Below are 24,830 nucleotides of genomic sequence, written 5' to 3' on the forward strand. Positions count from 1 at the left end.
TATATTGAAACAATGTTTAATTGAAAAACAGGGGGAACCCAATAATAACTAGGAAAAAACAGTTCCTCAGTACAGAAAAACAAAGCAAGCTGGATGCTCATTCAAATCATCATGATATAAATGTAGCCTTATGTTAAAGCGGTTGTGATTTGTTAAAGAGGCTATCCAAAAACGTTACCCATCTTAATACGGTTAGAACTGTGTTGTGCTTGATTAATTTTCTTTTAATCAAGTGGCATTTTATTTATTTTTTAGAAATTCTGAAGACTACGAACTGTCTCAGCATCCACAGTGAGGTCACTAACACCATCCTGCTAGCTTACCTTCTACAGGTTTTGTGATGATTCCAGTCACTCCACCAACAACCCCCTGAAAGAAAACAAAGGGAGAGAGATGGAACAAGTCAGAACGGGAAAAGGTTCACAGCGAAGTGTTCAAATATTCTCTCAGGGCCTATTTATCAACTCGTCGTGCTGGGGAATCTGCTAAGAGGTGGGTGTGCAAAGGAGGGCACACCCACACCCACACACCCCATCCAACTTATATAACGTAGTGTGATATCTTTTTGATTGTAATCTACTATTCATAAATAAATTTTGAAACAATATATTTAGTGATCAACTGCTATGCAGGCTACATACGTATTATGTATTTAGCTTCATATTCTTCACTGTGAAACAAGATCCACAGGATATCTCTGGGCAGGAAGGCAGTGTATTTATCCTACTCAAGGAAGTAGAAAGGGAATTTCTCAATGCCTATAGTATTTTACACCACCTCTGGAGGTCTAGTTCATTCTTATGAGGGAGAGGAAGCTACTGCTGCTCTGACTGTTTCCATCTCTTCCTCACAACATCCTGTTAAACAAAGTACGTCACGTCATGTTATCCTCCTGCACGATGCCCAGCTGCTACCTCAAACCATTGACTGTTGGTGGAAGGGCAACGTTATGACATCATGTAAGATACTGTCTTCTGCAAGATGCCACAAGGAACCAGGAGAAAGACACATGGAATGGCAATAGTTATGTCTCTCTTATAACTTCTACTGAGACCTGAATACTTCTTTATTTATTTTTTACACATGTCACACAGTTTGTCCCTAAAGATGTCCACTAGAGACCTGACTCGGTGCACTTGAGAGAGCTCCAAACAAAATGTCACCGCATTAAATTAATTGTTGTGTCCGTTGTTATAGTATTTATTTATTTATTTATTTATTACATTTCTATACCGCCCAATAGCCGGAGCTCTCTGGGCGGTTCACAAAAATTAAAAACATTCAAAGTATTAAACAACACTATAAAACCATAATATAAAATACAATATAAAAGCTCCACCAGATAAAAACAGCAGCAATGCAAAATCACAAATCCAAAACACCAAGTTAAAATTTATTTATAGACTGTTAAAATGCTGGGAGAATAAAAAGGTCTAGTAGGTTGTGTAAATGTTTTCTCACTAACATAAAAAATGAAAACTTGCGAAGTTCATTGGCATCATAGTTCACTTAATATGAGGGGAGGGGGGAATGTTCTTTAGATTACTCAGTATTTTTTGTCCCAGAAGTATCTAAGTAACACACCCGTAGAAAGCCTTTCCCTCCTTTGGCAAGACTGTCCCCAAAATCTTTGGGCTGGCGTCCCATCTCCTCTCTTCTCTTCTGCTGGTACTCTTTATCCATAGTAATGGCTGCCAAACCTTTTCCAACAGAGCCAGTGATCCGGGATACCACGCCTGCTGCTCCACCTGTCAGCCACGAAGAGAAAAGTTATGAGGTGCCATCGCTGTCTCAGAAGGAGTCAAGCACATGATCAGGTAAGCAGAAGGAGCCATGCGACGTATACCATTCCAATTTAAAGACCGGCTGAACCTTCAGCTGAAGTCTAGAGTGCTTCAGTCAAGATTCTACATACTCAGCTCTTGCAATGGCATTCGCATGGCTTGTGTACAATACACAGGAAGTTGTGAAGTGCATAACTTACCCACTGTGTGGCCAAGCAGACTTCTTACACCAATTACTAAGCCTTCAGCAAACTCTTCAGGACCTTGAACAGCTCCCTAGAGAGAAATGATAAATGATTTCATTTGGGAGAGTTTTTTAAAATACATGTGGGCACCTACATCGCCACCCTTCCATTACCTGTGGCTTTATGCAGCTCTAGAGAGTTCCTTTAACAACTCCTGAACTTTTGAAAGAAGTTGCTTACTACTAAACAGCCACCACTTAAATGGTTGCGTGCCTCCTAGCTGAAACACGTGTGGTGAAACTAGAGGAAAAAACATGGATTCAGATAGATTCTGTGAACATAATTCCTGCTCTGACCCAGTTCAGAAAATTGGCTGTTGCACTGAGCAGTTATTGGAAGTGAGAACGAGAGATTAGGTTTCATTTCATCACAACTGTTCAAGTTGGGTCCAGGGCTTTCTCTAAAATATAGCTCTATTTATATAGGTTAGAATGACCATCCTCTCCCAAACACCCCTTAACATGGTGGAATGTTTAATTAACAGATGCCCCTTAACAAAGGATCCACAACTGTAGCTCCTTTAATTAAACATGCAAGTTTTAGACGGTCATTAATTTAAGAATCCTTTTGTTATTTATCAATATGCATGCTTTTGACACTTTAAGCAAAATGTTCAGTATCCTGTGACACCAGTAACACAATGACATCATACAAGGGATGGGGAATTTGCATTTTAACACCAACTTTAATGCAAAATTCACACTTCCTGAACCTGCACACAGACTGAAATGCAGATATTCAGTGATAGTCAAATTTGGGGAAATTTAGGAAGAATTTAGCACCCAAAACTGTGTATGATTGGGAAGGGGAGCAGGGGAAGGGGGCCCAAAATCAGGGGAAAGAGCGCGCAAAAATGCATTACATTGAGGGGAATTGCTTGGGGGAAATGGGTGTACGTGGAAAAGTGCGTGCAAAATGTGTGATTAGGAGAAATGCCCAGAAAAATCTGTACACGTTTACATGCTGATTTTTTATGGGGAAAATCAGAAACAGTTGCAGAAAAGGGATGGGACAAATAATGTTGGGGGGAAATGAGAAACGGAGCAGAATCAAACTTGACAGATTTGTCACCATACCTGAAAAGGCTCATAGAAGAATGCCTCCACACCCACCGACAGGCCTCTGATTAAGCCAAAGGGATTACCCAGGACATCTAAACCCAGCACAAGAACGTACATCTGCTTCAGGAACTGAAGTTAAAAAAAAATCAGTTCATGTTTAAAGTTTTAAAAATGGAAATTAGAATGTTATGTATATGTCAAAAGAAACAATAGGACATCACAAGCTGCTTTATCCTGAGTCAGACTATTGGTCCATCTAGGCCAGTACTGTCAACACTGACTGGCAGCAAAGGCTCTCCAAGGCTTCAGGTGGGATTCTTTTCCTCTCCCAACCTGGAGAAGCTACGGCTCGAACCTGGGACCTTCTGCATGCAAAGCATCTGCTCTATCACACTGAGCTATGGCCCCTCCCATATTTAATGGTAACTTAAGAACAGTACTGGGGATGAGCCTCGTATGGTGCAGAGTGGTAAGCAGCAGTTACTGCAGCCGAAACTCTCCCCACAGCCTGAGTTCGATCCCAGCGGAAGCTGGTTCTCAGGCAGTTGGTTCAGGTCGACTCAGCCTTCCATCCTTCCGAGGTCGGTAAAATGAGTACCCAGATAGCTGGGGGAAAGGGAACTGCGACTGGGAAAGGCAATGGCAAACCACCCCGCTACAAAGTCTGCCAAGAAAACGCCAGTGAAAGCAGGCGTCCCTCTAGGAGTCAGCAATGACTCAAGTGCTTGCACGAGAGGTTCCTTTCCTTTCCTTTTTAAGAACAGTACTAAATGCCATGTTTACAACACAATCAGAGAGTATTACTGGGGGTCTTCCTGCTTAGGAACGGCAATTTCACAGTGCATTAACTTCTTCTGGATAAAAACAGTCAAGCCTCGGGCCTTATGAATACATTTGGATAGGATTCACTATGGTTCTTATAGATGAGGAATTGCCATTAGAAATACAGGAGGAGATAATGACACAAAAGACGGGCAACTTACTTGATTTCTGTAATGGCCGATGACTCTCCATATTAACTCATCTCTTCTGTAAAACTGATACTTAATTTCGAAGAAAGCAAGTCTGAAAGAATCATCAAATCAATACCGTGTTGAATGATTTTTCATTGTTTCAAACGTCTAATTATCCGTTATATTTATTTATTTATTTATTTATTTATTTTATTATTGCATTGATATCCCGCCCTTTTTCCTCCAAGGAACCCAAGGTGGCGTACACAATCCTCCTCTCCATTTTATCCTCACAACAACCACCCTGTGAGGTGGGTTGGGCGGAGAGTGTGTGACTGGCCCAAAGTCACCCAGTGGGTTTCCGTGGCCAAGTGGGGACTAGAACCCGGATCTCCTGACTCCCAGTCCAACACTTCAGCCACTACACTACACCTTTACTTCTTAAACTGCTTCACATACATCATTTCAGTAATATATACAACAATCCTGTAGAACAGACCAGCGTTATCCCCAAGTTGCAGATGCAGGGCTAAAACTGAGAGATTGCAAATTGCTTAAGGCAGCAAATTCATGGCGGTGATAAGATCTGGACAGGGGCTTTCACAGTTTGTTCTCTTATGCACCTCTATGAGTATCTGATACTCATCCTCCATCTATACTGGTAAGAAAAAAACTTCAAGATTTATATGTTTGCTATGCTCTCTTCCCATGGCGACCACTTAGCTACTGAATCCTGCTCTGCATTTTCAGAAGTATCAATGTATACTAACAGATATCCTCAACACTGAACAAGAACCCAGAAAGGCGACTTCACAAGTAAATGCTTGATCTACTCACTTGAATATCAGGTCATCCACATCCGTAAGAGTGGCCCCAATGCTCTTCAGTAGCAGATTCACAGAATTGATTGCTATCATTTCTCCGCTGCCATTTTCAGATGCTTCCCCACCAGAGCCCAAAGAAAGGCTCAAATGCAGCTAGCAAGACAGAAACGGATACTTAAACACACCAACAACGTTTCTGGTGACTGATTAGTAAGTTTTATTAAATATAGAAATGTGGAAGCTAAGTGTATACATTCGGACAGTGTTTAGAAAAAACAAACACCAGCTAGATCTGGAGTAACTCATTTGTGACCATTTTTCGAAGTGCTCTATTGTATTTGGTAATCTCACGTCAAACATGTTTCCTTCCAGAAATGGAGAATTCATATTTACGTGGTATACAAGAAAGGCTGCATGGTAAATTAGATAGCTCTTTGAGAGTCCTTCTTTTGCCAGCTAATTAAATTTCATTTCTCCCCCTGTGGTGTAAAATGGACTGGCAAGAAAAGACAGCCACTGAGATTCTAGAAGAGCTTATTAATTGAATTTCTCTAAACTTTTCTTATGTAGGCTAAGGTCAGAACAGGACATGCTCGTTTCAACAAACTGTTAATTGCTGGGTGTGTTATGAAGACATCCGCACTTCCAGATTTGTTTATCTCCTGTCTTTCTTTTATCAAGGAACTCAAGATGTACGAGGCGGGGAGTCCAGGTGGACTCCCATCCAGGCACTGAGCAGGCCCAAACCTGTTTATTTGCTACTTCACTTTCTGGCATTTATTTCGGGGAAGCAAAGGAGGAAGGCAAAAATGATAACGGCCAGAATAGTGGGGTCAGGAAAGAACCTCAAAGAGATGGCCAAGAAGAATGTAAAAATATAGTTGAGATTTCCAACACATTTTCAGCATGTGGTCACTCGAGGCAACTATTTCAAGATCTGCCAACCACAAGATGCTAGCTAGCAGTTTTGGTTAACACATCTACTAAAGTCTTTTGAAACTTTCCAGAAGTATCTTTCCAGTATCAGAAAATGTGCAATTGTTGTCCCAGAAGACACTTGTTGAAACATCATTGGGTGATTCAACTGTATTAAGTTCTCTGTGGGCATTTGCTGTTCACCTCCCTTTTTAGACTTCAGGGAGAAAGGTACAAAAATTGGGCTTACTCTGTGTGTGTGTGTGTGCGTGCGTGCACAAGCATTAACTAAATAATTGAGGAGTGTGAAGAGAGAGGAAGGGAGCAGCAAAGTAACTCATTCCGTGGTGGCTCTGTTGTCTAGGTTGCAGGACCTTCTCAAGACCCGCCGAATTTCAAACTTGGCTATTAGAGCTCCTTAAATGTTTCAAGATCAAACAGCAGAAAAACGAAACAACTCAGTATAAAGTAACCCAAATTCACTGCATTTTAAAGTTGTCAAAAGTTTAGCACATAACTCAAGAATTCAAGGTCAAATCCAAGTCCAACATTCGAGGGCAACATTTTAAAATATTTTGGGGCTGGGAAAGAATAGGACATAGCCGTGAATAGTGAGTACACTCTTAACTATCATGATCAAGAAAATGAAAAGCAACCTCTGTGAACCATCATCAACTAAAATACAGCTCTGTCCTAGGCTCAATTTTGGGGGGAACCCCCCCCTCAAATTTAAGGAAGGATCCTCAGATTACTCCGAAGGAGCCCAAGAGACATGTTCTTCTGTCTAATTAGCTAGCTTAATGAGGAGACAAATTAAATTTGCCACATGAAAGCAGAGCAAGAATACAACCAAGGTACTAAAGCCGTCCTCTCCCTCTTCGGCAAGCTGTGGGGTTGTAAACAAGGAAAATGAGAATGAGAATATAAAGTACAAGCCCATCTGAGGGCTGTTCCAACAGGCTGCGCCTACTGGAAAGAAGAGTGTTTTTATTACTATCTGTTAACTATGTAAAGCATCAGAAATTGTACAAAATAACAAACGCCTAGTACAAATACTGATACCTGTGACCCAGGTGAGATGTTTTATCAAATGCCACTGCTCTTGTGGTCATGTCCTGTGGTCATGTGTTTTGAGCATTTTATCCTCAATCTAACCTAGGGCGTGTCAATATCACGAGGCTGGTTTTGCACCAAACGTACCTTCAGTGGAGAAATATGGAAGTGCTCAAAGAAGCTGAGAGGGGAAATATCAGTCAAAGACGACTCCATCAACTCTGTGTTAAGAGCATCCACATCCTTTTGTATTAACTTCATCTGTTAAAACAGAAATAATGCTCACCAACATCTTCAATTAGGTTCAAACCCAAACTACGCCAGAGCGATGAAACATTCAACATTTATATACGAACGCTTGTCTTGCTACAAGGTCTCATTTCAAAGAAGGCTAGCTAGCATGTACTAACCAACAGCATTTATTCCACTTCCCTTGTCGGGTAGGAGGGAATTTATGGCCTTCATTTGAAAAGGTTATTGGGATGACAGTTCAGCTTACTCAGAACCTTCTTCCAGAGATTACATTGTAGGCAATGATTTACGCTTGTGACGGGGCAATCCCATGGGCAAGTAGCCCCGGTGACAGCCTATGTACTACATGCTATTTATACAAAATAGAATTTTCATAAATTGCCAAAAATATTTTGGTTGTCTACATTTAGTCTAGTAATATTCTCCAATATTGGGCTATTTTTTTCCTGGGAAAATACTAACTTTCCTCTGCTCCAAATATATGGATTGATCTTTTACAGACCGGGACATTTAAAAATCAGAACATCAAGTGAACCCAAGTGCACATGTTGTTTTAACCAGGCGTTACCCTTTGTTTTTCAGCTTCTGGATCTGTAGGTGGAGTGAAGAGTCCAATGACAGCTCCTAGAAAGCCTTGATCTATTTTCAAGGCCATCTCCTGGATGAGAACCATGGAATACCTAAAGAAGATGAAAACATCACGAAGGGGCACTAATACTTTGAGCGCTATAGCGAGGGCCAGCGTGGGTGGCTTTGTAAGGGGAATAGACAAATTTGTTAAGGAGAAGGCTATCAATGGTCACTAGCCACGATGGCTATTATACCACCTCCGGGATCATAAAGTGGTATGACTCTCTAATGCCAGTTTCTGGGAAACAGGAATGGGGGGATGCTATGGAACTTGTGTATGCTTCCCAGATACATCTTGCTTTTCAGATGCTATCCCCAAAAGACTGCATTCTTACTCTGCTAGAGTTTTTTTTGGGAGGGCGGAACTATTATACCCCACCCCACCAGATTTCTCATCTTCTAGAGGGCATTTTGCAAATGGGAGAAATCTTCTTTGAAGACTTTGAAATATCAAATCACTCCAGCTTTCATTAGAAGCCATGAACAGGAAACAATATGGCTGCTTCAACTGAAACACACAACCTTTTCTCTCTCCCTTTCTTCAGGACATTTCATTAGTTCGTTATATAGGAATCAGACATTTAATTATGTAGGAATCACATACACAACGTTTACGTTTCAAGCGCTAAATATATTTTACTTACTTGAACTGCAACACTTTACTGTACTCATTAAATCGAATGATGACGCTAACATCGATGAATGGCTTTGGTTCTAAGAAAAAAACGAGAGATGAATTGAATACCTGAATAGCAGGGTAGCCTTTACTTGCTAGATATGCATCCAAAAATTATGAGGTATTATTACCAGAATCCATTGCGATGGATTTGGGAGGAGCGACAGGATGAAACACCACAGGGAACACTGAACCAGGTAGCTGGTTATCAACCTTCAAGGGAGGAAAACAATATATGATAAATATTAATCAAGACTGTCTCATGAGTATTAACATTTCAGAAGCTACTTCCAAATTATTTCACTTTTAATATCATAGAGAAAAGCCATACCAGCATTTGTATAGCAAAAATAGGGTTAAATATTTGGTTTTTTAATTTAATTTATTAAATTTATATACCGCCCCATAGCTGAAGCTCTCTGGGCGGTTTACAAAAGTTAAAACAGTGAACATAACAACAGAGAGGAAATAAATTTAAGAAGTCTAACCAGCTTAAGAGCCAAATCTTGCAAGAATAAAGAAACGTTAAAGGCTTATGGGTCAACAAAAAATATAGTTTAAAGTTCTCCTGAATACAAAACAAAACTTCAATCAGTTTGTGAATCACCACTTTACCATGAACACTTTGCAATAAACCTGTAAAAATCAATGTAGGTCCAAAGTACTATTATACAGCCCATGACTACCATTCTTTAGAATTCCAGCTTCTTAGCCCATTGAGAGAGATTCGCGGACATCCCACATAACACAAAGGATTGGGGAAAACATCAAAGAATTGTACCTGAAGCCAGTATAACTTGGCCCGTAAGCTTTGTTGGTGACGTGACTGTTTGAATTCAATTTCAATGCCTGATAAAAAGTCTCGCTTGATGTAGCATCTGATTGGAAGGCGCATTTCCATTGGTGTCTTATTGAAGTTTACCTGAAAATGTGAGGGTACATTTAACACCTGTTATTTATATATCCACATCCACAGGTTGCAGAGAGTTCTTGGCTAGGATTCAAGCTGTATATTTTGGCATGAACACGGTTTGCGTACAGACCCAATGGGATTCCCACCCACCCCTCCCACGTCCCCTTGAACTGCCGAGTGTCCTCCCAAAATATCATATTATTCAAGAGAGGGAGGGCACCCCGCAATAAGCTTTAGGCCATATCAAATCCCAAAGGTACAGGTCAATGTCCCCTATGAGATGACACCAAATCACCTCTGGCCCAAGGCTTTCTTTGGGCGCAAGACACTTTCAAGTGCCTATGCCCAGGCCATCTCAGACAGCTGTCTCCTGGGCATGTGGGTGTATGATTTACTGTGGGGTGCACACAACCCATTCCTTATTCTTTTCTATGGAATTTGGTTATCTTCGGAGTGGGCCCAACTATACTGCATGTTTACATCTATTTCTCTTTTGCTTGCTTGTCCATAGTGTGTGTGTGTGTGTGTGTGTGTGTGTGTGTGTGTGTGTGTGTGTTTCTCTATTTTGCCATGGTTGGCTATTTCGCTTTTGGCAGTAGTGGTTCTAGTTTTCATACTCCAAGTTACCTATCACAGATTCAAGAATTAGCTTTGTTGCATTATCTGAGCCTCGGTGTTCCCTGCCTCTATAAGGGAACTAAGACATATGAACAAGAGAGTTTGTAAAATGTTTTGTGCTCAGTTGCGTAAATGCTCTGTGTGCGATATGACTCGTAGACAGTGGCTCCAGCATACCTCAAAGTTGTTGTCTATTTTAATCCAACCAGAAGTTTCCACACCTCGTTCAGAAAGATGTTTCTGATAAGTCTGTTCCAAGAGGTTTATCTGCTTTTGGTTAAACGGCTTCCACTTCTGCTTTGGTTTTAATTCCCAGACAATGCCTGAACTGAAAGGAAAAGACCAGTGATTAAATTAAACATTTACAAAACTCCACTCTGTCCAGGGAACTCTGGATTATCAGGATTAAGCAGCATGTTGATGCACGCTGCCCAGTCGGTCCCAGTTGGCTCCATCTGCAAGCAGGAACAGCTAAACTAACCACGGACCCATCCATAGCTTGTTTGTCGTTAAATTCGAAATGGGGACCCTCTCTTGCCTCTTGTTCATCGTTAGCTTATAATTCTGGCTTGTTTGGGAAAGACAAGCCAGAGTTCCCAGTTCAGATTAAGCCAGGATTCTCCAGAACTCCACCATATTGTTGCATCCTAACCAGGCCAATAAGTTAGAGCCAAAGAAAGGTCTACTAAATCTATCTTCATTTTACGTGCTTTTTTAAAATTAATGCAGTCAAAAGTGTTTAGGCAAAACATTGTTTTAGGGCAATATGAACGAGTCTTGATTTAAAAGATCTTCAGAAAATGAATAGGTGACCACCTATTGTTTATTCATGTACCTGGTGATCCCTATGTAAGAGATTTCCTGCTTGCTTTCATTGTTGACCAAGGAAAGGCCAAGGCTGTGCAGAGCAACACGGATTTCTTGATCAGGTTGCTCCATCTCCTCTGCTTCCCGTGCTTTGGAAACCAATGCAACGTCATCTGTGAACAGCAGCACCCTTTGGCGACCATCCAAGAATGAGACCCAATGGATTTGTGTGTTGGAGTTGTAAGGAAACTGACCACACTCGTCCTGGATTGGCAGGAAGGAAAGAAAGAAACTGGTTGAACAAACACAATATGAACCTACTATTACATCACTAATGTGCACACCAAAATTAATTTGTATTAGCTTATTATAGCAGAAGCAAGCACTGGAATACAATAAAGCAAACACTGCCATACTGTGGTATGAATGGAACATGGAACACAAGCCTACAAGAACCAAGGGCTGCCTGCAAGAATACGTTGACAAAGAGACTTCAAAGTTAAAGAATTTAACTCTACATTTAATGTGTATTCTGAACAAACAATGCCTTCATATATTGAAACATACCAAAAACGCATACAAGGACAGAAAAGGCTGTAAATTGAACACACAATCTTTACAAGTATGGAAATTGTTGTCCGTGGAGTTCAGACTTAGATAATATTGACTGATTTTTTGGGTAGGGACAAAATACCTTAAGAAGATCGTGTTCGCCAATATTTTGTGCATATGCCCAAGTTAGTTTTCTTATTCCAGTGGGGTCTGCCCATGAAAATAGCCTCACTTCCCTTGGTTTTAATTCCCTCTCTTCCTGTGAGCCACTGCATCGATAAAAAACACAAGTTTAATGTGTTTGCATAAACATGCAATGCAACCCAGGCTAAAAAAATAGAATACACCCCAGTATTTTAGCAAATCATCTCTCTCAAAAGATGTAATTAGGGTCTTTCACATACCTTTGCTTATATTTAAGAGCAACCCATGGAGTATGATTAATGATCAAAGCTGGTGCAGCCCCCTCATGGTAATTGGAGAAGGTAATAACTGTAGAATGTTCAGACACGTTCACGTCTACTAGGATGCCAGTGTTCTGCGGGAAACAAATGTACACTGTACTAACAGCTATTAGTACAGAACCATATTCAACCTTCAGTGTAGTTTTTACGGAAATACTTCTAGCAAGTAGGTCACAATGGCAAACCACTAGGAAGTGTCGCTGGTCAACAAGACAAGCTTCCTTCTTTCAGAAATGGGTTGTAGCTTCAATCCCCAGTCTCCTAAGTGCGTCTTCGTTTTACCTGCACAGACCTCCCGTGAGCCTGAGATTTACAGAAGAGGCCTTGGACTTGGTCCCATCCTTTTAGGAAATAAGGTTTTGTGGCTCAAGAGCCAGGTCTGCCCAGTTCTGAAAGGCCTCTGCAGGAAGACTCACCAAACCACCAATTTTAAGAAGTCTGTGAAAGCTTTTCTGTTCTTTAAATCATTTGGATAATATCAGGGCTGAGGATAAACTGCTTTGCTGCCTTGTAGTTAAACACTCACATGGTAGCTAGGAGCAACAAGGAAATCTATACAGCGGAGTGAGATGGCTGATGAAGGAGGCATGCAGGACGCCAACCCTCCACCGTCCCCAGCAGGGAAGTGCAGTGGGCCGGAGGAGAAAGAGGGATCCATCCCTCCAGTGAGCCCTCAGCAGTCTAGCAGACATGTTTACAGGCTCCAGTTTGCATCTTATAAATCAGCTTGAGTACTTTTCAAAGAAATATAAAGAAAACCTTACGAATCTCACCAGTTCTTCCAGGCTCAACAAAGTCCCATTGTCCTGTTGGTTGTAGAAAAATGGTTTGGAGAAGCGGTCACAGCCAATCACCTTGACGCAAAGTTTGCCAGACAAATTTTCTGGCCAAAATGGAAGACACTAGCAGAAAAATGAAAGAAGTTGCCAATTAAACACTGGTAAAGCCAACAAAAGATGGATAAACAGAAGTATGCTAACCCTTTTTAGAAGTCTTTCTCTCTAGGAACCAGTATCATCATCTCCAGTTGATGATGGAGATGCATTAAGGTTATCAAGATGCTTAACATTCACAGGAATTGTTAATGTTTACATATATTAAAAACAAAGATAGGTAAACAAGTATTATTTAATAAAAAAGAGAAAAGATAGTATAACTTGGGCATTGATCTATCATTTCCTTGTGGTTCCTTTCAGACAACCACAGCCTTCCCCGGTCTGGTGCAATCAGGATATATTGGACTATATCTCCCATAATCCTCCAGCCAGCTTAGATTATGGGAGATGTAGTCCAACATATCTGGAGGGCACCAGGTTGGGGAAGCCTAGCCTAGAGGCTCTAACAATCAGATTAACAACAGTGGCTTCAGAAAGTTACACATTTAAAGCAAGTCAGTTAAAGTCACGAAAACAACTTAAACACGTCACCTCTGAAGATGAGAAATAACTCAGTTTATTGGTCGGAAGCGAACCATCCGCTCCCACTTCACCCACTTCCAGCTCCAAGGAAGATTTGTTTGCTATGGTGTAGAAGGGAGTCAACGTAACTATCCGTGTGAGATTGAAGCTGCTCATTTTAATACTAACGCCAACCTGCAGAACGATATTATGGAAAACTATATTTCAGAAGGTTTTCTTACCAGAGGACTCTAAGCATTGCATAAAATTTAACATGACTGGAAACCTCTTTTTCAGTACTTGTCGATCTTTGTGATGACACCGGCAGTTTGAGCCTCTTGATCTGCAGGGCTGGGGGGAGGGAGGGGGGAGGCGGCAGAGGTAGATTACCTGTCTAAAAGGGTTACGGAGCCATCTAGTTGTTCGCTGAGGATTGAGACTGAGCTATTAACGATAGTGATAAGTCCTCAAGAGCTTTATTGTAGGATAGCCTTCCCCAACCTGTTGCCCTCTTGACCTGTTGGATTGCATCTCCCATAATTCCCAGACAGTGTATGTCCCCAGTTCACATATTTGTCCGCACACATACACACATTATTTTGCTGTTCCTCATAAACCCAATGTGTACAGGAGGACTGAAATCATAAACATCAGATCTCAAAGAGATAAAAGGCCAACTAACCCCAACCCTCTATGCCCCTGATGGCAATGAAAGACCATCGCAAGCGGAAGGTTGGACTTATATATGCAGAACACACCAAAAGGACGCAGGCTTGAGCAATCTTCAGCCCTTTCAAACGTTTGGAATCGCCCCCACCTCCCATACCTACACCATCACTTCTGCTTGCTTCATCCCTGATATCAACTGCACAGAAGCCATGAAGGACAACAAGCATAAATAATTAGGGGGGAGAGAGAGCTCGTGCATTCTGAAATACAAATTAGATTTTGGTGCGTGTCTCTGGTACGAGCAAATAGCATAAGGAGGAAATATAAAAATGAGACTTGCCAGAAAATCCATGGAATTGGCCGGGCACTTCACACATCCGTAACTTCCTACGGTATCCAGAGAGAAACTATTAGACCATGTACTGGTTGAGATGCTTAACTGGATCTACATTCGAGGGGGAGGGGGAGATGAGAGGGGAAAAACAGGGTTATGGTATGCCAGAATCGGTGTGTGGGGAGCTCTATCCTTTTTAGAAGCAGCAGGCTTGTTCCACAATATCATTGCCCATTTCTAATGAAAAGAGTCTGTCTCTGTGCCTCCCCTTCAGGTCACCAGCATAAAACTACCAATCTGGAATCCTAAGCACAGAAAACAATTCAGAACATAAAATCTCACACACTTTTGGTCATTTCAGGAGCTCATAGTAAGCAGAGGAGCTGCCGAAATGATGAGGTTAATAATAATAATTGAGATCCTGTCCAAAAATAGGCTCTGAATTGCTATTTTCATGCTAAGGAAATGTATGGGAAATTCTGAACTCAAATGATTATACTTTTCCGTTTTAAAAAATAATAAAATTTTCAATTTAATTTGGAAAAATATATTGCACGACATAACCAGAAAGACGAGTAAATTCCATTTTTAGCTAGCTAAATACTCGTACAAGCTTCCACAAAAATAATGTAATACAACTCAACGTAGGCAATGTTTACAGATGGGTTACAATAAATTTAAAGAACTATCTCTCAAATTGTAAGAGGATCAGTTAAGAAAGATCCTCAAAGTTATGCAGTGTGATTCTTTAGGCTAGTCAACTTGATTCTGTACCTTATTTTTACTGAAAATGTTCTTTTTCTTGAAGGAGAACAAGACAATATCTCTGTAATCTGCTGGGTGTTTTACGTGGACATCTTCAGCACGGTACTGGAGCACACGGGAAGTTTTATTGATGATCCAGTAAGGACTATACACCGACAGGACCACGCGACTGCTGATTTTCCTAACGTGGATGTAGATGTCCACTGTTGTCGTGGCTGCAGTATCTGCCGTGAAGCACACAGGGAAAAACTCCGGCATTGAATTGTTGAGTCTTAAGTGTCCATTCCAGTTTTTACCCTGATACTTGATCAGGACGAGCTCCATGATTTCACCACTGATTCGTGAATGAAGAACATCGGCAGCGCTCCCTTCTGGCAGCTCATGGGCCTCTGCTGTTCCCTAAAAGCAGGAATCAAAAATTGTAAGGGACTTTGGGAAAACGCACAGCTACGTTTGTGGAACAGGTACGGTTCATTCTCGTTGTACTAGGACAACATTGAATCATATGGGCAGGATCCAATACTGCTGCTGTGCTCCCGCTCAACTTGTTGCGACGCATCATTTGCACAACAGAAAGCTAGCAGTTCTAAAAAATACACTGGCGCAAGGAAAGGACATCATAAACCAGACCTTCAGCACAATTGAAAATGGTATGGAAGAACTTCAGAACAATACGGCAACAAGTGAACACCATCCAAACTAAGATTTTCTATTTAAATGGTTCCAGGTGAAGTCTCAAAAGTGTCTCTGACATAGTCACAAAGAACTTGTAGTCGTTTTGTTCCATTTTTGTTCAGTCACCCAGGCCCTGCTAAGCAAGGCTTTATCCTTGAACATGCAGAACAGTCAGAAAAAGGAGCATTTTAAAAAAAAATATTGAGCCAGTGACATCTTCAGGCCACCAGCATAGCAAGAGAGCTAGCTGTCTGTAAACACCACAAGGCCAGGAATATTAAAAGGAAAGTGTTTAAACACATTAAGATGGGCAATTGCTATTAAGACTGCAATTTCCAAAGTAATTACAAGCAAAGATTTATGGAGGAATGGATTAGAAGAGAAGGAGCCAACCCTATGAAGAATCAAAGTGTTCCTGCCCCTTTTCAAGAGTTATAATGAGGTGCTATACCTCAAGCAGATAGCGTAAAGAGTACGGTAGAAGATTCCGCATAGTGAGTGTAGGGTGGAGATGTATAATGTAGGCTGGATCCCAGTTCTCGCCGTGGGTCGCAATGAAGCTTAGCTCATCAGGCACAGCGGTGGTGTTCAATATGAGAGGCAAAAAATTGGCTTCAGTCGATGGGCACCGTAACACACACTTGACTTCATTGCTCCTATGCAACTCTTCTCTCCAGGATATGTAGGTTGTCGAGGGTTCATATTGGCCATTTAAGAGCCCAGTCGGCTGGACAAATAGCTGACACCTAGGCCAAAGCACAGGAAAAAAGAGCAATGAAACACAGTCTTTATTAAACTTGAGGTGCTTTGTAAAACAAATAAAACCGCTTCAGAAACTGAACAAGTGAAGATGTTTACCTATACGAATTTAATGGAACATGGAATTCTTCTTCAGGTTTAGACACACCTATAGGCTCCAACAGTTTAACATCCCTAACCAATTTGTAAATTATAAATGGAACAGAGAAGTGGTTCTTAATCTGAAATTTAAAAGAAAAACAGGAATATTTTCACTAGGGTATACGTTACAGCTACCTAGATTTTGATTAAATATAAGGAAAAGCCTCTTGACGGTAAGAACTGTACAACAGTGGAACAGTCTAGCTACGGAGGTTGTGGGTTCTCCATCTCTGGAAGATTTTAAGAAGAGTCTGGGCAGCCACCTCTCATGGATGGTTTCATTGGTTTTCCTACACATTGCAGAGGGCTGGACTAGATGATCTTTGTGGTCACTTCCAACCCCACAAGTCTATGATACTACACCAGCATTTTAACATACATCCTCTTGTTTAAGAAGTAACAACGTGACTATTTACCTGCAGGGGAGAGCGTATGGTAATAACTTTATTTCCTTCTTCTGCATCTATCTGAACTAGAACAGAATCTGAGTGATCGCTGCAGGGATTTCTGACATTGTGCAGTCTTCTGCCTGGTTTTGCTATGGGAATATTGGCCACCTCCGTGTATCCTTCAGGCCCTGTTTTACAACAACAAAGTAACTTAACTAAAGCAATCCTGCCCCACCCCATTATTTTTAACAAAAATACATACAGCAGTAATTTGTGCAGTAATGTCTCAGTTCACAAAGACTATGATCATCTGCTTAAAAGACAAGCAATCTATCATTCTTGGAAGTGTTATCCCCTCCTGCAACTATGAAGAGAGAAAGCATTCAGTCAAACACGCCCTGACAATGGGGAGCAATCTTTTAAGGTAGAAGGGTTTTAAACCCAATCTACTACTTGAGGTGTTAATTTTCAATGTGCAGATTATTAATATTGTAAGAAATTAATGTCCAGGAGCATTCAACCCTCTGTATCCTGAAGTGGTACAGTCCTTGGAGGCCTGTACCTTAATGTGTGGAACCATTCCAAGTCAAAGGGAGACATTTAAATACTTCAAAGTCAAATCAATATTGATATAATTAAAACTATTTTATCCAAAAAAGAAAAGAAAAAAACCGGCATAACATTGGAAGTTCAAAGATTTCTCAGTTGAGGTAAACTTAAAATGTTGGGCCCAGATGAAAATGGAAGACAATCACTTTATTCTTGCTAACTTTGAAAGAAGCATTTTGAAACAGTAGTCATCCAGGGATTTCTGTTCATTCATTAATTTATTTGATTGATTGATGAGTACCCCTCCTTTCTAAGAAGAAAATGGATCTCAACATGGCATGTAACTCATATACTATATTTCTTCATCACTTCCTTCCATCTTACCAAAGGTCAAAGTGAAGAGGGAACTCTCTTGACGACACAAGGCAGATAACTTTTTTTTGTGCTGGGACTGCAGTGTGAAATAATCCAATTCCAAGTTCTGACCAATTCCTACATCATGGATGTCGTCACTCGTAGCAAATCCAACAACCTGGAGATTTCTGCATGTATGAACTTTGACAGGAATGCCCAAAGCATTTTTCACTGTGAACGGAGCCCGGTCTTTTAAAGCATAGTTGTAAGTGGAGGCAGCTCCTTCCGAAAAACCCTAAGATAAAACAAAGAGATATTTCAAGCATGGGTACTTAAACCTTCAAAGTGTCATCCAAACTCATCACAGCATGCTAATATGGGTTCCATCATCTCTCTCCCTGGCCCGGATTTCAGCAGGCCAATAGAACATGGTTAGAGCGCATCCAGCAGTCTGTAAATTTATTTATTTATTTATTACATTTTTATACCGCCCAATAGCCAAAGCTCTCTGGGCGATTCACAAAAATTAAAACCATTAAGAGCATAAAAACAACCAACAAATTTAAAACACAAATACAAAATACAATATAAAAAGCACAACCAGAATAAAACCACACAGCAAAAATTAATATAGGTTAAAATATGAGATTAAAACAGCAAAGTTTAAATTTAAGTTAAATCAGGTGTTAAAATACGGAGAAAATAAAAAGGTCTTCATCTGGTGATGGAAAGAAAACAATGTAGGTGCCAAGCGAACCTCTCTGGGGAGCTCATTCCACAACCGGGGTGCCACATCAGAGAAGGCCCTCCTCCTGGTAGCCACTTGCCTCACTTCCTTCAGCAGGGGCTCATGGAGAACGGCCCCTGTGGATGATCTTAAGGTCCTGGCAGGCACATACAGGAGCAGGCGTTCCTTCAGATAGCCTGGCCCCAAGCCATTTAGGGCTTTGAATGTTAATACCAGCACTTTGAATCGGGCCCGGACCTGGACCGGCAGCCAATGAAGTTGTAGAAGGACTGGCGTGATATGATTTTAAACTTAAAATCAAGTTTAAAGGACTCTGAATCATTGACATCCATTTGCAGCATGGTCAGCGTAAAGGAAAATGCCCCTCCCTTTAGTAGTCAAAGTAGCTCTTTTTACAAGCTAAACAAATAAATCAAAGCCAATGAACTGCCCAGAGAGCTCCAGCTATTGGGCGGTATAGAAATGTAATAAATAAATAAGAAAAATAACGCCACCCCAAAATATGAACACAAGATTATCTGGTCCCTGCGGTTAAAGGAATGGCCATATGAGAGGGCTCTATGGCAGGTAACCTCATAACAATGCGTGTAACATTACCTTGGCTAGATTGCTGAAGACCGCAAGAGAGCATTTGGATATTGTTATATTCATGGTATCTCTTGAAGAGATATTTATGACACTTTGTGGTTCCGGTAAAACAATGAAGTCATCTCCGGGCAACAATCCTTTATCTTGCACAGGGTTCGCATTCATCTAAAAAGGAAGAGCATCCAGTTAAATGACTGCCCGTTTTGATCTCTGTACATGGGACTGTGGAAGCACAGTTTCAAGTAACACTATCGGTTAACTTTGCCATTTTGCTTTAAAATGAATATTATTTTTATCATTCTGGCCAATGCGTATATAATACAAGCCGTACACCAAGTTACTGAGTACAAATAATTTTAGCTCTGAAGATAAAATGGTGAATTATAAATGGAGTTGAAGATTACCATTAACTTTATAGACATTTGTCTTAAGGAAGAAAAAGACTCTGGAAGCATGCACTTAGTATAAAAAGAATACATGCTTACTTTAGAAACACCTAATTCATAAAATTACTTATGATACTTGATATTTAAGAATCTAAGCATAGAGAACAGAAGGCAATAAGTTTGACTGAGCATTTCATTGTGCAGAAAACAGTACAAGAGAAATAGCAAACAAGAGGTTTTAGTAAATTTAAGTATCTTGGTTTAATAATAATGGTTCAATGTATGGATTTAATTATAATGTTGTGTGTGTTATTCCTAGTCATGCCCTGAAAGCTTGTTAGTGTGTGTGGCAGGTTACAAATCAAAGAAAAGGAAATTAAATGAGATTGTATCATTGCAAAATGAGGTCCAGAATAAGCAGCCGGACAGATATACACTTTTCTTTTCAGCTGGTTACAAAACTGTAATAGATTGAAGTTATTAACAGTGGAAGCTGTTGGCTCTGGTGTCAGTAGGGCAGTGAATCCACTCCAGGTTTCAGTGAGAACCAGTCAGAACTCTAAAGGAGCGATAGTTCCTTCTGAGTGGTTCTGACTGAAATCCGGAGTGGATTCACTGCCCTACTGACATCAAAGCGACCAGCCTCCATTGGTTACTAAGTAATGAAACTTTTTTTTAAAAAAAGGTTTGCTTACTTCTAACTTTAAGTTCCACTGACGTCTTTCACTATCAACACGCTCAATAAGAGGCTCCCAAACTGCATAGGTTTCGTTGTAATAGTGAACCTGGAATACAATGTTAATAACAGAATTGACATCCTTAAACGTTGGGTTTGATTTCGATCAACCGTGCCTAACTGAAGGATCACTAAAAGGTAGAAATAAAATTCTATATGCCACATGGGACTCAACTAGCTAAAAACAATTTACAAATGTGATTCAAAGGATCACTTGACCTAGCAACAATGGGCATTAACACACCAAAGCTCAAACATAAAGTTAATCATAGAATCATAGAATAGCAGAGCCGGAAGGGGCGTACAAGGCCATTGAGTCCAACCCCCTGCTCAATGCAAGAATCCACCCTAAAGCATCCCTGACAGATGGTTGTCCATCTGCCTCTTGAAGGCCTCTAGTGTGGGAGAGCCCACCACCTCCCTAGGTAACTGGTTCCATTGTCGTACTGCTGTTCCATTTACATACCTCAAGTGTCATATCAGCACTAGCAGCCATGAGAGAAGACCAGTTTTTCACCGTTCCTGAAAATGAAGATTCTGCTAGCAGTAAGGGAACAGTGCGATGGCCCAACCCACACTCCAGGGTGATCTGAACAGATTTCACTTCAACATCAAAATTTTCCTTTTTTCCACCCTGCTCGCTTTCTTGGGATGTCTCAGTGGCTTCGGTGGCCATGTCAAAACCAAGAAACCAGTACTGAGACTGGTCAATGGACTGGATGCTCCAGAGATTCTCGGTATTGCAGGCAGCTCCTTCCGATTCTTCATCCTTTTTCTTTGACTTCATGGCAGCCATGATAGTCATTACAGTATTGAGAATTATTGGTGAAATCTTAAAAAGAAAACCAAAGTTATAATATATATTATACATATGTATATTCTTTGCATTACATGGTTGTTAAATAACATACCGTATTTCTTCGATTCTAAGATACACTTCTTTCCCTAAATAAACAGCTCTAAAAAAGGGGTGCGTCTTAGAATCGATGGCATCTTAGAATCGAAGCAATATGATAGATGTAAAAAGACTCTATCCTATTAAAAAAGGGTCTGAAACATCCATTCTCTCTAGCTTTATTGCTTTTAGAAAGCTGAGCAAGCAGGGCTTTTTAAGATTGCTTTGCAAGCTGATTGGGGCCTACAGCGCGCCCCGTGCAGCTCCGGCCCTCGTCAGCCACGCCGGGAAGACACGCGGCTCCAAGAGTCAGGAGGCTCAACCCCCCCCCAAGCACCGCACTGGGAAGCCCGCGTCCCGCCTGGAACTCCTCACGCCCACGGAAAAACCTGTGCCCAGAGGCTAAAGAAGTGCTGCTCCACCGAAGCTGCTCTCACGCGGCAGCTCCAGCTCCAGCCGTCTCCTCCTCCTCGTGCAGGCAGGCCTCCAGAAGAGGAAGTTCCTGCAGCAGCCGCGAGCCATGCGAGCAAAGAGGAGCTGGGAGGGTAAGCGCCTGGTTTTTTGCTTACCCCTAAGCCCCTCCCAGCCCAGTGGCCCCAAAACCCAGCTCTTTCTAAGAAATTCTAAGATATTCTAAGAAATTCTACTCATAAAAGATGTTCAAAGAAATTTATTTTTTCTTCGAATCAAAGCTTCTTTCCCCTGTTGGTGATACTGAAATTAGTGTGCGCCTTAGAATCGATGGCGTCTTACAATCGAAGAAATACGGTAGCTACCAACCGGCATGTACACGTAAAGTAGCTTTAAATCATACAAACTTAAGAGCTGTGCTGGATCAGACCAAGGCCCAGCATTCTGTTGCCATAACGGCCAGCCGGAAGTCCACAAGAAGGACAGGAGTGCAACCGGGCCCTCCCAATCAATTGGCATACAGAGACATCCTGCTTCTGATATGGGAGGCAGCATATAGCCATCAGGACTAGTAGTCATTGATAGCCTTATGCTCCGTGAATTCAAGGGCTTCCCATCTAGAGTCACCACTTCCTTATGCATGACGGATGCTCTTGGAAGGATGGAAACAATGGTAATTGACTAAAAGTAATTGACTAAAAATCTTCAAAATCAAGCCAGGACTGTACTACTGACCATCACCATCAAAAGGTGAAGTGAAGTAGAGATGGCAAAAAGCAGAAACAGCATTGCTACCAGCCGGGGGAGCCGTGGCTGCAGCTACTACTGCTGCACACAATTGCTTTAAAACAGCTCATGCCAAAAAAAATTGTTTTGTCATCAGCATACAGCCTAACAAAAATGTCTGATTTTAAATGATTGGGGGCAGGGAGGGGGAACAATGTCCAGAAAACTAGGACGATCTACTCCACAAAACAGAGTTGAAAGGCAATAACAGCATTTTCGAGTAATACAAGAGAAAATGAAGTCGATACAATAACGTTTACTAACCTTCACAATAATTTCATCTATTATCACTGCCCCACTCTTCATTCCTGAAGTATGCAGCATCGCTTCCATCGTTAAAGAACAAGGTTGTACAACCTTAGACAAGAAAAATACTATTTAAAGTGTCCAGAAAGCTTAATTTAACGTAAAGTTCAATGTTTTGTTAAAGCATCCTATTTTCAATAGAGGAAAGAAAAAAATCAATGACAAGAAGCTAGTAAAAATGTGTTCCTTCCCAGAGCAAGAACAGGAACATATTAATTAAGGGGCAATTCATTAGTGACCAGGTCTGGCCTAACCATGCCTACTTGTTCCTCCTCTTCACCATTGCAAGAACCTGCTTGTTCACGTACCTCTCACTCTGCTTCTCCATTTGTCAAGCAAGCAAGTGGTAGCAATGACGAGGAAGAGGAGGAGGTAGACTCACAGAGAGATGGGGGCCATTAAGCCTGTCTTGCCTAAGGTCCCTCAAAAACCTGAAGCCAGCACAGTTGGTAACGCTATGGCCATGCTGAACAGGAAGTATTTAAGACATAGAAGCCACAAGGACTAAGTGTTTAATTAAAGTCGTAGGGGACCTTTGCTGAATGGCACTAACGGCTAGGTAAACTTTACAGAAATATCTCAGCCCTGGGGAAGACAATGGCACACAATATTAAGTGACACAAGAAACCACCTTTTGGATTCCATTTCCAGCCAATTGCAGAAAAGCATTGCCTTTGTAGTGCTAGAGGGCCTAAGTGTAGAAGAACACATTCTCTCTAGTGCATATATATAGATTTGTCAATTACAGCAAAGAGCTTACTGATAGGGCTGTGCAGAGACCCTCCCCCCAGCTCCACCCCGCTCTCGATCTGCAAATTGTGGATCGAGCTGCTCCGCCCCGCCTGGATCCACCTAGGGTCCACTCCACTCCGCTGCGGAGCTCTGGCGCCAGGTAAGGCCCCCCTCCCTCCTCCCCCTTACCTGCTTCCGTCCCAGCCCTCCACCAGCTTCACTAGAGCCTGTGGCTCAACCAGGAACTGTAGGCCCCACTTGCGGCCTACACTTCCGGGTTGAGCTGCGGGCTCTAGTGAAGCTGGCGACGGGCCGTGACGGATGCAGGTAAGAGCCCCCTCCCCCTTGCCCCCTTACCTGGCTCTGCCGCTGTCACCGTACGGGCGGCGGCAGGGTCAAGTAAACCCCCTTACCGTTTTTGCAGAGCTCCGGATCGAGGCGAAGGATCCACCTTCACCTCGATCCACTCCGCTGCTCCCCTGATCCTCTCCGCCTCCGCCTTAAGGGGAGGCGAAGCACCCCAATCCACTTCTGCTTCTCTGGTCCTAGGAGAAGCAGAGCACAGCCCTACTTACTGTTGTGATATTCTTCTCTCCTTTCTCTCGGAGGAAAGGGCAAGCCAGCACTTTAAGATCAAGAACTTGAGCAGTCATCCGCTGAGCAAGAGGGCTAGTTGACAAGCTGAAATCACACTGGAATGAAGCCGCTAAGGCAGGAGCATCTGCCTTTGTCAAGTTGGCAACAAACACAATTTCTGGATCCATGATCCGTGCAATCACTGTCATGTTAGGCCGGAGAGTTCCATCTATAAAGGTTTAAATTTAGTTTACTGTTGATTTTGCAGTCAACCATCAAAATAGAATCAAAATAGACATCATCATTATTAATATTATCATGGTTGTTGTTGTTGTTATTGTTATTATTATTTTACAACATACAGCATTGTATTTCAGATAATTTGCCCTAGTTGTGCACTTGGATGCTGCTGTACAGATCATACCATCTATTGTGTGACCATACTTGGAATACTGTATGCGGTTCTGGTTGCTGCAACTAAAGACGGATACTGTAGAGTTGGGAAAAGTGCGGAAAAGGTGCTGGAGCAGATTCCTTATGTGGAAAGATTAGAACGTGTGGGATTGTTTAGCTTAGACAAAATGGCGAATGAGGGGAGACAGATGTACAAAATTATGCCCAGAGTGGAGAAAGTGGATAAGGAGACATTTTTCTCCCTCTCATATAATAATTGATCCCATGAAGCTGATTGGTGAGAGATTCAGGACAGAGAGAAGGAAAGTCTTCTTTACAGAGCACATCGTCCCGGATGTTGTAATCTTTCCTCACAGGATTTGCTCAAGCCCTTTGACCATTTCGGTTGCTATTTTTTGCAGTTTTCCCTACAGTATCGTTTTCAAGGTGTGGTGATCAGAGCTATATAGAGTATACCAGGGATTGTCTCACTA

The 24,830-nt window shown here is 41.6% G+C and overlaps 1 protein-coding gene across 2 annotated transcripts in view; it reads right to left on the minus strand.

The window, feature by feature from the left end:
• Positions 1–24,830, minus strand: part of VPS13C (vacuolar protein sorting 13 homolog C) — a 109,122-nt gene that overhangs the window by 16,318 nt on the left and 67,974 nt on the right. For both annotated transcript variants that reach the window (XM_063142480.1, XM_063142478.1), the window contains 28 exons: positions 23,943–24,172; positions 22,594–22,686; positions 20,704–21,069; positions 20,197–20,286; positions 19,125–19,280; positions 17,810–18,074; positions 16,904–17,064; positions 16,446–16,567; positions 16,039–16,333; positions 14,922–15,311; positions 14,154–14,258; positions 13,175–13,339; positions 12,521–12,649; positions 11,688–11,821; positions 11,426–11,552; positions 10,760–10,995; positions 10,102–10,252; positions 9,175–9,315; positions 8,525–8,606; positions 8,362–8,431; positions 7,656–7,767; positions 6,983–7,096; positions 4,881–5,020; positions 4,074–4,155; positions 3,106–3,219; positions 1,985–2,060; positions 1,585–1,748; positions 324–369 (listed from right to left, as the gene is read on the minus strand). In XM_063142480.1, the coding sequence (XP_062998550.1) occupies positions 324–369; positions 1,585–1,748; positions 1,985–2,060; positions 3,106–3,219; positions 4,074–4,155; positions 4,881–5,020; positions 6,983–7,096; positions 7,656–7,767; positions 8,362–8,431; positions 8,525–8,606; positions 9,175–9,315; positions 10,102–10,252; positions 10,760–10,995; positions 11,426–11,552; positions 11,688–11,821; positions 12,521–12,649; positions 13,175–13,339; positions 14,154–14,258; positions 14,922–15,311; positions 16,039–16,333; positions 16,446–16,567; positions 16,904–17,064; positions 17,810–18,074; positions 19,125–19,280; positions 20,197–20,286; positions 20,704–21,069; positions 22,594–22,686; positions 23,943–24,172 (4,356 nt within the window). The remainder of the gene's footprint in view (positions 1–323; positions 370–1,584; positions 1,749–1,984; positions 2,061–3,105; positions 3,220–4,073; positions 4,156–4,880; positions 5,021–6,982; positions 7,097–7,655; positions 7,768–8,361; positions 8,432–8,524; positions 8,607–9,174; positions 9,316–10,101; positions 10,253–10,759; positions 10,996–11,425; positions 11,553–11,687; positions 11,822–12,520; positions 12,650–13,174; positions 13,340–14,153; positions 14,259–14,921; positions 15,312–16,038; positions 16,334–16,445; positions 16,568–16,903; positions 17,065–17,809; positions 18,075–19,124; positions 19,281–20,196; positions 20,287–20,703; positions 21,070–22,593; positions 22,687–23,942; positions 24,173–24,830) is intronic.

Source organism: Elgaria multicarinata, chromosome 16 (genome assembly GCF_023053635.1).
Source record: "Elgaria multicarinata webbii isolate HBS135686 ecotype San Diego chromosome 16, rElgMul1.1.pri, whole genome shotgun sequence".
Lineage (NCBI taxonomy): Eukaryota > Metazoa > Chordata > Lepidosauria > Squamata > Anguidae > Elgaria > Elgaria multicarinata.